Raw genomic sequence first — 13,688 nt, forward strand, 5'->3', positions numbered from 1 at the left:
GCTGGTTCGAGGTTTATTGAGGCTGTACATTTTGTTCTTTATTCAAGATACCGCCCGAATAAACAGTGATATTTGGTTTTATATGCGTATGCAACGCAAGTAACATGGCTCTCTTTGGAACGTAAGTAAGACAGTAGAAAACAGTAGAAAATCGATAGATGATACATATACATATTGATTGATGGAAAGAAGGGTAATATGTCAGACAATGTTTATATTGTGGGAAATTATTTACAATTTCTTGGTTAAACAAAAACAAAAGCAGTGCATTTCTAGCTAACTTTGCTTGAGTTCAGTAGAACTATCGATAAATACTCTTTTCTAAATACGATACACAAGAGTATTAATAAAACACCAGGACTTCAAGCACTGCTGCACAAAGCTACAGTTTGATGTCATATTATAATATTAATAATAAACATTCATCTAGCTCAAAAAGATCTTCCATCTCAAAGTAGTGGTAATTTTGTTCAAGAATCAAATGACGGAAATCCTTCCCTTGGCTCCGTCCTCCTGAGTGTAGCGTTGACCCCACAGTTGGCCAACCGATCAAACAATCAAAAGGAAAGAAGGAGAGCAGTCTCCCTCGGCCATGAGTGTGGAAGATGGCTGCTTGATGAATAAGGCCCATTGGTTGGACTTGGTGCTTGTTCATGATAATAACAATGACAATAATAATAATTCAATGTGAGCGTGTTCATATAGAAAAGCGTGGACACGCTTTCACAGTGATGAGTCCTGAGCGCTGGATGTGTATGATCGTTTATAAAAATGGAAACTCCCTGAAAATGTTTCCTGAAAGTTTGGAAATGTTCTTTAAAAGCTCTTCAACAGGTTTTGTTGTAGCCTTCTCCACATCTGGCAGATAAGGTTCCTTCAAGTAGCATTTAGAAAGAACCCAGTACAATTATAAACACACTAGTGTGCCAGCAGTACACTCATAAACACACTAGTGTGTTATTTAGCAGTACACTTATAAACACATTATTGCTTTAGCAGTACGTTTATAAAGACGCGAGTGTGTCAACAGTAAACTTATAAACACACCACTGTGTCAACAGTACACTTATAAACACGTGAGCGTGTTAGTAGTACACTTATAAACACACTTGTTTGTCAGCAATGTAAGCCTCCTCCGTCGGCCTCGGATGGGGAGTTATAATTAGCCGCTCCCGGTCAGCAGACTCATGTCACTTCCTGTCTGGCGGACCAGCTTCCTGTCCTAGCATGTGCCGTCTCCATGGGAGGGGCAGCGGCAGGTGAAGCCCCCGGGGCGAGGGAGACACAGCTGGGAGCAGCCGCCGTTGTTGAAGCAGTAGTTGTATCCTAGCAACCAGACAAAGAGGTGGTCAGAGTGTTATCCCCCATAATGCACCAGGACATTATGCCAGGATGGCACCGTTTAGGATATGGTTCTTGCCCTGGGTCTCCAACCACTGGGTCTCCACCCACTGTATCTCTACCCCCAGGGTCTCTACCCCTAGGGTCTCTTACCTGGGTCACTACCCCCTGTCTCAGTATCTGGGTCTCTCTCCACTGTCTCTGTATCTGGGTCCCAGTATCTGGGTCTCTCCCCCCTGTCTCTGTATCTGGGTCTCTACCTGGGTCTCAGTATCTGGGTCTCTCCCCCCTGTCTCAGTATCTGGGTCTCTCCCCCCTGTCTCAGTATCTGGGTCTCTCCCCCCTGTCTCAGTATCTGGGTCTCTCCCCACTTTCTCAGTATCTGGGGCTCTCCCCCCTGTCTCAGTATCTGGGACTCTCCCCACTGTCTCAGTATCTGGGTCTCTCCCCCCTGTCTCAGTATCTGGGTCTCTCCCCCCTGTCTCTGTATCTGGGTCTCTACCTGGGTCTCAGTATCTGGGTCTCTCCCCCCTGTCTCAGTATCTGGGTCTCTCCCCACTGTCTCAGTATCTGGGACTCTCCCCACTGTCTCAGTATCTGGGTCTCTCCCCCCTGTCTCAGTATCTTGGTCTCTCCCCCCTGTCTCAGTATCTGGGTCTCTCCCCCCTGTCTCAGTATCTGGGTCTCTGCCCCCTGTCTCAGTATCTGGGACTCTACCTGGGTCTCAGTATCTGGGTCTCTACCCTCTTGATCTGGGCCGGGGTCTGAGTCTCTACCCCATGGGTCTCTACTGTGCTGGTGTGGATATTCAGAATCAAAGTGTTTTTTCTGCTCCGAGCTGACCAGTCAGGTCGGAGGTCAGAGGTCAGTAGGGGTAGTTAGGGTACCTTGGTAACACTGTGTGGTTGCCACGGTGATCCCGTATGGCTGGGAACGCTTCTGAGGCAGGAATTCGTCCGTCTCTCTCTCCGCACTGCGATCCACCGTCACAACCGCCGCCCTGCGCACACACACGCACACACACACACACACACACACACACACACACACACACACACACACACACACACATACACATACACATACACACACACACACACACACACACACACACACACACACACACACACACACACACACACATACACACACACACACACACACACACACACACAGCGTGTATAGAATATATAGTTTAATATATCATATAATATATCATATAATGTTAATATTTTATGGACAATAAATAATGTATAAAATAATATCTAATGTATAATATAATGTATAATATAATATATCATACCATGTATAATATAATATATAATGCAGTATAATGTATATTGTAATATATAATGTATAATATAATATATAATGTAGTATCATTTTGGTACCTCCTCCAGTCGGTGTAGAACAGGTTTCCTCCGTACGACGCGAGGCTGAAGGGGTACTGGACCCCAGAGACCACCTGACGACGCACCCGGTGACCGGCGTCCCAGCACTCCACCTTCCGTGTGCCTAAACCAATCAGAACGTCCGATCACAGCCCGACCGACCAATCAGAACACAGCAGAGCTTTTAGGCGACGGACAGTTCTATCCGGAGCGTGTCATATACTGTCAATCTTGTCTTACCTCGCATGACTAGGAAAATTTGAACGATTATCCTTTGCCTTTTTCTAATTGTACTACTGTCGTGCAGCATCCTGTACTTTAGTACTTTCACAAAGTATTCTCTGTGTTTCCACGGTTACCTGCATCGGCCCAGCAGAGGAGCTGTGTCTCCGGGTCAAAGGTCAGGCCGTTGGGCAGGCCCAGGTCATCCTTCACCAGAACCGTCCTCTCCGAGCCGTCCATGTTGGCCGTCTCGATCTTGGGTCCGTCGCGGTTCCAGTCCGCCCAGTACAGTCGGCTAGAACCAGAGCACCACCATTTAGTATTGCAATAGTACTGGGTTCTGCTGCTGCTTGTACTGCAGTAATACTGGGTTATACTACAGCTAGTACTACATTAATACTGGGTTCTGCTGCTGCTTGTACTGCAGTAATACTGGGTTCTGCTGCTGCTTGTACTGCAGTAATACTGGGTTATACTACAGCTAGTACTACATTAATACTGGGTTCTGCTGCTGCTTGTACTGCAGTAATACTGGGTTCTGCTGCTGCTTGTACTGCAGTAATACTGGGTTATACTACAGCTAGTACTACATTAATACTGGGTTCTGCTGCTGCTTGTACTGCAGTAATACTGGGTTCTGCTGCTGCTTGTACTGCAGTAATACTGGGTTATACTACAGCTAGTACTACATTAATACTGGGTTCTGCTGCTGCTTGTACTGCAGTAATACTGGGTTATACTGCTACTAGTACTGCCGTAATGCTGTGTTCTACCGCTAGCGCTGCACTATGTACTATAACTGGTAGTACTAGTACTACAGTAGTACTGGGTTCTTCTACTTTTAGTACTGCAGCAACACTGTGTTCTACTACTGCTAAAACTGCAGTAATACTATGTGCTACTACTACTACTACTACTACTAGTACTGCAGTAATACCCTGTCCTGCTACTGCTTCTACTGTTTATACTTCTAGTAATACAACCTCTACTGCTATGCCTGCAGTGCCACTGTTATTACTGTGTTACTGCCACTGGTACTACTAGTCTGGTACTTCTACTACTAATACTTTGAGTACAGAAAAGACTCCTATACTTCCTCATCCCTTTTCATGTCACCTGTGCCGACCGGTCAGGTGCAGCTGAATGTGTTCCTGTGTGTTGATGATCATTGATTATACTGATTATATTGAGGGACCACCCACCCGTAGGTGGGATCCACCACGATGGGCCGGGGGTTGACCAGGTCCGTGTCGAACAGGACGTGGCGCTGGCTGCCGTCGAGCTGGGACACCTCCACGGTGTCGCGCATGGAGTCGGTCCAGAACAGCAGCCGGGACACGTGGTCCACCGCCACACCCTCGGGGCTCTCCAGACCTGCACAGACGTCTCTTTACAACCCCCTTCTTCTAGTGTTACCTGGCGCTACCTGTGCTTCTACCTGTGGTGTTACCTGTCCTGTTACCTGTGGTGTTACCTGTGGTGTTACCTGTGGTGTTACCTGTGGTGTTACCTAGCATTACCTGTGGTGTTACCTGTCCTGTTACCTGTCCTGTTACCTGTGGTGTTACCCGTGGTAGTGTTTTGTAACCTGTCCTGTTACCTGTCCTGTTACCTGGTGTTACCCGTGGTAGTGTTTTGTTACCTGTCCTGTTACCTGTCCTGTTACCTGTCCTGTTACCTGGTGTTACCCGTGGTAGTGTTTTGTTACCTGTAGTAATGACGGGGATGATGTCTCCACCGCTTAGGCTGGCCTTGCTGATGGCGGGGCCGGTGATGTCACTCCAGTACACCATTTGATCAACACAGTCGAACGCCACGGAGATGACCACGCGATCCTGGTCACATAACAGGAACAGACCTCAGCACACACATCTCCCATAGCAGTTATTTATTTTAAAAACAAGATTTGTTTTACTCTAAATTGGTTAAAGACGACACAGCTAACTAGCTAGTTTCGGCAGCAGGGATGATTACTAGCAAGCTGGCCCTCTCTCTGCCTGCACAGAGAGCTATCTAGTTAATGATAACGGGGTTTTTGGATGACTGTGGATGTGTGTGTGTGCATGCAGCACGGTAGTGGTATATGTGTGTCTGTGTTGTGTGTGTGTTTACAGGGCTATGTAGCAGGGTGGAGGTGTGTGTTACAGGGATGTGTAGCAGGGTGGAGGTGTGTGTTACAGGGATGTGTAGGAGGGTGGAGGTTTGTGTTACAGGGATGTGCAGCAGGGTGGAGGTGAGCTCCTTCCTCATGGCGTCTCCATCCAGGGGGATCTGCTCCATCTTCCCGCTCTGGGCGAACAGGAGGCGGGCTCCCGGTGCCACCGGGATGACATCAGGCCTGGGGGCGGGGCCTGCCGTGGGCGGAGCTACGGCCTGGTCGATACCTGGGGGACAGGCAGCCAATAACAGGAGGGGTGAGGGCTTGTACGCATGCTGCATACGCATTCAGGGGTCAGTCGTCATGGTTACTGATGTAGGTTACGGTGGTTGTCAAGGATGCACATAGGAGGTCAAGCCGGTTGTGGTGGTCACGCAGCGAAAGGAGCTGGTTGTCGTCTCAGTTCAGACAGGGTAGCCGCCGGTTGCCATGGGAACCGGAAAGGTGAACTGGCCGTCATGGTTACGCAGAGAGAGTAGCTGGCTGTCGCGGTGACTCAGGGAGAGGGGTTAGCAGGTTGTCACGGTTACTTACAGAGGGGGTGTGTGTCTGCGGTGCGGGTGCTGGGGACCTCCTGCCCGCGGGGGTCGACACACCAGCACTGGGCGGCGGTGGGGTGGCACTGGGTGGGCCGGTAGGCCCCGCCCTCGTCACACTGGGGGACGTACTGACCAACCGCCGGGCGCGGCCGGAAGAACGACAGGAGGCCTTCGCTAGGGGGCGCCTTCACGCTGTCTCTGTGGCGCTCACACGCTGTCGGCTCCCGCTCTATAACATACAGCTCTATATCACCACTCTATAACATTCAGCTCTATAGCACCACTCTATAACATACAGCTCTATATCACCACTCTATTACATACAGCTCTATATCACCACTCTATTACATACAGCTCTATATCACCACTCTATTACATACAGCTCTATATCACCACTCTATTACATACAGCTCTATATCACCACTCTATTACATACAGCTCTATATCACCACTCTATTACATACAGCTCTATAGCACCACTCTATAACATTCAGCTCTATAGCACCACTCTATTACATACAGCTCTATATCACCACTCTATAACATACAGCTCTATATCACCACTCTATTACATACAGCTCTAGAGCACCACTCTATAACGTACAGCTCTATATCACCACTCTATAACATACAGCTCTACATTGCACCTCAGAGAGAGGCGGGAGTTTTGCGGCTCGGAGACTAAAGGATGTTTACAGCGAGTAGGTCGTAAAGAGGCCAAAGCCCAAGGAAGTAATTACACACCTCCAACAACAGAGGACAGGCACCACTGTGAACAGCAGGACGGCAAGAGCTCCCATTCTACCTCTAGAGACCCATTCACTACAGATCTAGTCTAACCCAGTCCTATATACCTGGACTTACACCAGCCCTCGAGACCTGGTCTAACCCCAGTCCTATAGGCCTGGACTAACCCCAGTACTGTTGACCTGGTCTAACCCAAGTCCTGTAGACCTGGTCTAATCAAATCCCATAGACCTGGACTAACCCCAGTCCTGTAGACCTGGACTAACCCCAGTGCCATAGACCTTGACTAACCCCAGTCCCATAGACCTGGTCTCAACCCAGCCTAATAGACCTGATCTAACCCCTATCCTAAAGACCGGATCTATCCCATTCCCAATCCTGTAGATCTGGTTTCAACCCAGCCCAATAGACCAGGTCTGATCCAGTCCTATAGTCCAGGTCTGACCCAGTCCTATAGTCCAGGTCTGACCCAGTCCTATAGACCAGGTCTAACCCAGTCCTATAGACCAGGTCTGACCCAGTCCTATAGTCCAGGTCTAAACCAGTCCTATAGTCCAGGTCTAACCCAGTCCTATAGACCAGGTCTGACCCAGTCCTATAGTCCAGGTCTAACCCAGTCCTATAGTCCAGGTCTAACCCAGGCCTATAGACGTGCTCTTCTGTTTACAGGACGACAGCGGGGGTGTTTACAGAGTCAGGGGCTGCTCTGCGTCACCGCGTCTGCTCCTCTCCAGGAGAGGAGCTGTTTGTTGAGCCTGCTGCTGTTTGTTGAGCCTAAAGCAGTCCTGCATATCTCCCCCTATCGTCCTTCCACTGGACCCAATGTTTAACAGCCCGGCACACTGTCTATCCCCTACATTCTCCTTAATGACATGATTCTGTACTGTCCAACCCCTACCTGCTCCTTAATGCCCTGTCTCTGTACTGTCTAACCCCTACCTGCTCCTTAATGCCCTGTCTCTGTACTGTCCAACCCCTACCTGCTCCTTAATGCCCTGTCTCTGTACTGTCCAACCCCTACCTGCTCCTTAATGCCCTGTCTCTGTACTGTAGTATTAGTAGAATAATAACGATAAATGGTAATAAACAGTAACTGGACCTACCTGTGGAAACGGGGCTACAGTGGAAACCATCGCCTTGGAAATCTGGGCGGCATTGACAGATGTAGGATCCCTGGGTGTTGAAGCAGACCGCGTCACCGTGACAACGACCCTGCTGGCACTCATCCACATCTGGAGGAGGGGGTTAAAAAAACTTTTGGTCCTCAACTCATTGCTGATCTACTATTCATGGTTCATCATTAACTCACTACAGATCTACTATTCAGGGATCGTCATTAACTCATTAGTCATTACTGCAGTACTAGAACCCCTAAGGATACTCATGGTACTGCAGTACTAGTACCCCTAACTACTCATGATACTCATAGTACTAGGAGTACTGGTGGATCTCAAGTGGTCAGGACCAGTTCCCCAAGGTCATCAGGAAAAGGAACAACGTGTGATTTCTGATTGCACTCTACTGTTATGGTTACGTTCTGATTTGACGAAGAGCTGGTCTAGTCATGTGACCCCGTGTCTACGGAGACGAGGTAAGCGATGATATCCTCTCAGTCACAACGAGCACCAGGCAGACCAGTTCTCATCGCCACGGTAACTGGGGGGGTCTACCCCAGACTCTGATAGAGCAGTTATCTGATGCCTTGCCCAAGGACAAGGCCAGCAGAGTCAGAACGTGTCGAGGACAGACACACATATACTCTCCAACACACACACACACACACACACACACACACACACACACACACACACACACACACACACACACACACACACACACACACACACACACACACACACACACACACACACACACACACACACACACACTTTCCAACACACAGCCAACACACTCTTGAACACACACACGCGCACACACTCTCCGAGGCGCTTCTGCTCACCCTCACACACACGTCCGTCTCCTAGGTAACCCGGCAGGCAGGAACAGAGGTAGGCGGAGCCTCCGGTGTAGTGACACGTTGCTCTCTCTATGACATCACAGTCATGACGTCCTGTCTGGCAGTGGTCCACTGGAAGCTCCTCCCCTAAAGACGCACAAGACGCACAATACGCACAAACCCCTTTAGACGCACCCACAACACAACATCCCAAACCCACACACAAAATCCCCAAAACAAACACGACTGTCATGAAATTATAAATTGTAACTATAAAACACAATTAAATATAGATAAACCTTGTTTGTATAAGGTATCTGCAGGTTTCAGCATGTCAAATTGAAGACTTTTTAAGACCTTTTTAATACCACCTTCAATGAAATTTAAGACCTAAAACACGCGATGATGGGGGTTGGTAACAGACGCGAGCCAACTTCGGAAACGGACGTCTTCCAGCCAACTGTCCTTGAATTTGCACCTACCCATTGTCGCAGACTAGCTAGCAAGCACGCAGATAATCGTTTATACATGCAGACCTTGAGTTACAGTATTTAAGACCAGCATATGACATTTGTAACGAATTTAAGACTTTTTAAGGCCTTAAATTTAGAAACATGAATTTAAGACTTTTTAAGACTTTTTAAGGATGCGTGGACACCCTGATAATTAATAGTCAATTGAAAATGACTTTTTATAGATTCTCCTTGGATCGAGAGATACCTCCCTTCCTCGCTCTAACAGAAAGGTGTTAATTTAGTTAGCATTTGCATTGTAGCCATGGAGTCTGACACTGAGGCCATGCTAGTGTACTGACTTCTTTGTTGTGTAGATTCCTTTAACTGTGTTGCAGTCTTGCTTGCAGATTTGCAGACAGGACATGTCTCCTTCACCGTATATTGCAATTTAACTTGGTCTCTCCTGCCATGTCTAACTTCAGCCATTGCCAATCCTAAACTCCCCACGACGGTCACTCCCTCTCACATACCTAATTACCTTTGTATATTATTAACTGCCTATGATGTGAACATCTCCCTATCAGAATCATGTCCACCCGTTTTCTCATGGACTGTATGCTTGGTACCTTCAAGACTCACCTGTTCAAACTCGCACACAACGTCTAACTGATCACTGTTTTGATTGTTTGTTTGTTTTGTTTTGTCTTGTTTTTGTTTTATTTATTTCTTATTTCTTATGTTTATTTATTTATTTTTTCCACAATGTCTTTTTTTTTTTTTAAACGATTTATGATGACTATATGTTCTGTAAGGTGACCTTGGGTGTCTTGAAAGGCGCCTCTAAATTAAATGTATTATTATTATTATTATTACCTTTGCTGCCTACATCTTCCCATGATCTTGCGCTAAAATAAAATAAAATATTTTGCTGTCCGAAGTGTCCTAAATGAAGTTATTCTTCAACACACACACAATCGTAAACACACACACACACACACACACACACACACACACACACACACACACACACACACACACACACACACACACACACACACACACACACACACACACACACACACACACACACACACACACCCCTCAACACACACGGTATATCAGTGCGAGTAGAGAATCCCGCCCGTAGTATCCTCCTGGCTTTCATCCAACATATGGATCACATCAAGTCTGTTTATTTCTATAAGGTCACTCTTCAACATCTGTACACAGCAGGACACTTTGGGTGTCGCACACACACACGCACACACACACACACACACACACACACACACACACACACACACACACACACACACACACACACACACACACACACACACACACACACACACACACACACACACACACCCTTCACATACACGCACAAACACATACATGCACCCCCCTCTCCTAAGACACATACACACACACACATGCACCACCCCTCCACACACACACATACACACACACACACACACGCACACACACACACACACACACACACACACACACACGCACACACACACATCCCGGTACATACTGATGCAGGTGTTGTGGTCCCCGGGTAGGAAGCCGTCGGGGCAGTCACAGCGGAAACTCCCTTGCTGATTGGTGCAGACAGAGTCCCGCCCACAGACTGGGGGGGCGGCCCGGCACTCGTCTACATCTACACATATTAACATACATTAATATACTGTACATGTACACATATTAACACAGATCCACATACATATACAAATATTAACAAATATTAATATACATCTATACATATTACCGCAGATTAACATAGATTAAAATAGATCCACACATATCAACATATGTTAATATACATCTACACATATAGACACATATATGTGAAAATACATTCTACATATAAAAAAATATTATCAATAATCATCTACACAGATTAACATACATCTACACATATATTAACAAACATCTACAAATATTAACATATATTAAAATACATCTACGAGGGGGGCGAGACGTGGCCTGGCGGCAATTTGCCGCTGAGCGCAGTGTGCGGCTCCTACCACTTGGGGTTGTTAGAAAATTCTAAAGAAATTATATATATATATATTATTTTTTTTAGGGGCCCCCATCTGCCTTGGGCCCCCCCACAAATGTCCACCTAACAGCCGCAGTCCGACGGCCCTGGGTGTTACCATAGCAGGTCCTCCCGTCTCCGCTGAAGCCAGCGGAACACTCGCAAGTGAACTCGAGTCCGTCTCCATGACGACAGACGGCGTTGTTGTCACAGCCGTGACGACCCGTGAAGCACGGGTTCTGCTCCGGGGGTCCACCTGAAACAAAGGTTGAAAAGTTGAATTACTATCCACTAACACGGCTTAGCATTGACTAGCATATATTAGCATGGCCTCATCTGGTATCTACTAGCATAGACTAACATTTACTACCATCTACTAGCACGGACTAGCATTCACTAGCATCTATTAACTTATAGGCTCCTCCAAACCAACTACCTGCTCCCTCGATCCCCTCCCCACTCCCCTGCTCAAGTCCTGCCTCCCCGTTCTCTGCCCTTACCTTACTAAGCTCTTCAACTCCTCACTGTCCCATGGAACTGTCCCCTCTGCCTTCAAATCTGCTGCTGTCACCCTCACCCTCAAGAAACCTGGTCTCGACCCCTCCTCCCTCAGTAACTACCGCCCAATCTCCAACCTCTCCTTCCTCTCCAAAACCCTTGAACGCATCGTCACCACACAACTCCAATCCCATCTCCACGCCAATAACCTTTTTGAATCCCTCCAATCTGGCTTCCGCCCCCTCCACAGCACAGAAACCGCTCTCCTCAAAGTCCTCAATGACCTCCTCATCTCTGCCGACTCTGGTTCCCTCAACTTCCTCATCCTCCTTGACCTTGACTTCATCTCCCTCCACAACCACACATCTGCCACAGGGTGTTCCCCAAGGTTCTGTACTTGGCCCCCTCCTCTTCATCATCTACCTCCTCCCCCTTGGTCAATTACTCCGCCATTTCTCCATGGACTTCCACTGCTACGCCGACGACACCCAGATTTACCTCAGCACCAAATCCCCCCACAACCCCCCCCTCTCCCACATTGAATCCTGCCTGTCTTCACTCACTCTCTGGATGCAAAATAACTTCCTCAAACTTAACAGCAACAAAACTGAACTCCTCCTCATTGGCTCCAAATCCGCCCTCAGTAAACTCGCAAACCCCCCCACACTCACTATCGACGGCACCACGGTCTCCCCCTCCCCCCAGACCTGCAACCTTGGCGTAATCTTTGATTCCAACCTCTCCCTTGAACCCCACATCCGCCACACTGTCAAAACCTCCTTCTATCACCTCCGTAATATTGCAAAGATCAGATCCTCCCTCACACCTCACGCTGCAGAAAGACTCATCCATGCCTTCATCTCCTCCCGCCTTGATTATTGCAATTCACTCCTCGCCGGTATGTCCACCACCTCCATCAACAGACTCCAACTGGTCCAGAATGCAGCAGCCCGTCTCCTCACTCATACTAAAGTGTGGCACCACATCACCCCAGTCCTCAAGAATCTCCACTGGCTCCCCATCTCACATCGGATCCACTACAAACTCCTGGTCCTCACTTACAAAGCCCTCCACCATTTGGCCCCCCCATATCTCTCTGATCTTCTCTCCCTCTACCAACCCCCCCCCGGGCCCTCAGATCCTCCTCAGCCGGTCTCCTCTCCACCCACACATCAAAACTCCACAGCCTAGGTGACAGAGCCTTCTCCAGGACATCTCCCAGGCTCTGGAACTCCCTCCCCCAACATATTCGTGACTCTGAGTCCCTCACCATCTTCCAGTCCCGCCTCAAGACTCATCTCTTCTCCTCTGCCTACCCCTAGATCACTCACTATCCCTAGTCCCATCAACTTTTTTTTGTTTATCTATTTTTGTGCCCCTATGTAAAGCGCTTTGAGTACGTGAAAAGCGCTATATAAATTGAATCTATTATTATTATTATTATTATTAGCATAGACATACACCGTCTTTCATCTAGCATAGATAGCATCAACTAGCACAGACTAGTTGGATTTACTAGCATGGCCTAGCATCACCTAGCAAAGACAAGCATCTCCTAGCGCGGACTAGCATAATCTACTAGCAAATTAAATACCATTAAACTTATATTATTGCACATTATTGTTATTGTGCTATCTTCTAGCACAACAATTATCATTAAATAGCATCTACTACCACAAAAACTAGGATGAAATTAATTATGTCAGCACTAACTAGAATGAAATATCATATATATGTACAGTGGTTCCCAACATTTGAGTATCGGTGTGGTTAAGCTGTAAAAGTCTGTTTTTATAAAGCTATAGCTGTTATTAAATGTTAATGGTTAGTTGTAATAAAGTTGTTGTTATAGTTAGTTGTAATAAAGTTATCTGTGTTAGTCACACTACATGTGTCCACTGGTTTCCCCGGTCACCGTGGCAGCAGCCAATCAGCTTCCTGTGAGACCATGTGACCTCAGCAGGAAGTAGAGCCAGATGTTTCACTTCAACCAATAAACCAGAGATGTACAGATGTTAGTTTAACCTGCTGGCTACAGACAAACAAAAAAAAAAACACACACACACACACACACACACACACACACACACACACACACACACACACACACACACACACACACACACACACACACACACACACACACACACACACACACACACACACACACACACACAGAGCCTCCTAGCTGTTATGCCTCCTCAAAGATCTCTCTCTCTCTCTCTCTCTCTCTCTCTCTCTCTCTCTCTCTCTCTCTCTCTCTCTCTCTCTCTCTCTCTCTCTCTCTCTCTCTCTCTCTCTCTCTCTCTCTCTCTCTCTCCCTCCCTCCCTCC

The 13,688-nt window shown here is 47.4% G+C and overlaps 1 protein-coding gene across 1 annotated transcript; it reads right to left on the minus strand.

The window, feature by feature from the left end:
- Positions 1-12: 12 nt before the first annotated feature.
- Positions 13-12,207, minus strand: LOC132454172 (nidogen-1-like). Its single transcript, XM_060047390.1, has 14 exons — positions 12,094-12,207; positions 11,493-11,705; positions 10,976-11,117; positions 10,351-10,476; positions 8,359-8,502; positions 7,502-7,630; positions 5,647-5,880; positions 5,166-5,338; positions 4,663-4,789; positions 4,157-4,328; positions 3,092-3,249; positions 2,733-2,856; positions 2,229-2,341; positions 13-1,326 (listed from the first exon to the last, which is right to left on the minus strand). Exons 1-14 carry the CDS (start codon positions 12,205-12,207, stop codon positions 1,223-1,225), a joined length of 2,073 nt encoding a protein of 690 aa, XP_059903373.1. The 3' UTR covers positions 13-1,222.
- Between the last annotated feature and the right edge of the window lie 1,481 nt (positions 12,208-13,688).

This window comes from Gadus macrocephalus, chromosome 3 (assembly GCF_031168955.1).
Source record: "Gadus macrocephalus chromosome 3, ASM3116895v1".
Taxonomy (NCBI): Eukaryota; Metazoa; Chordata; class Actinopteri; order Gadiformes; family Gadidae; genus Gadus; species Gadus macrocephalus.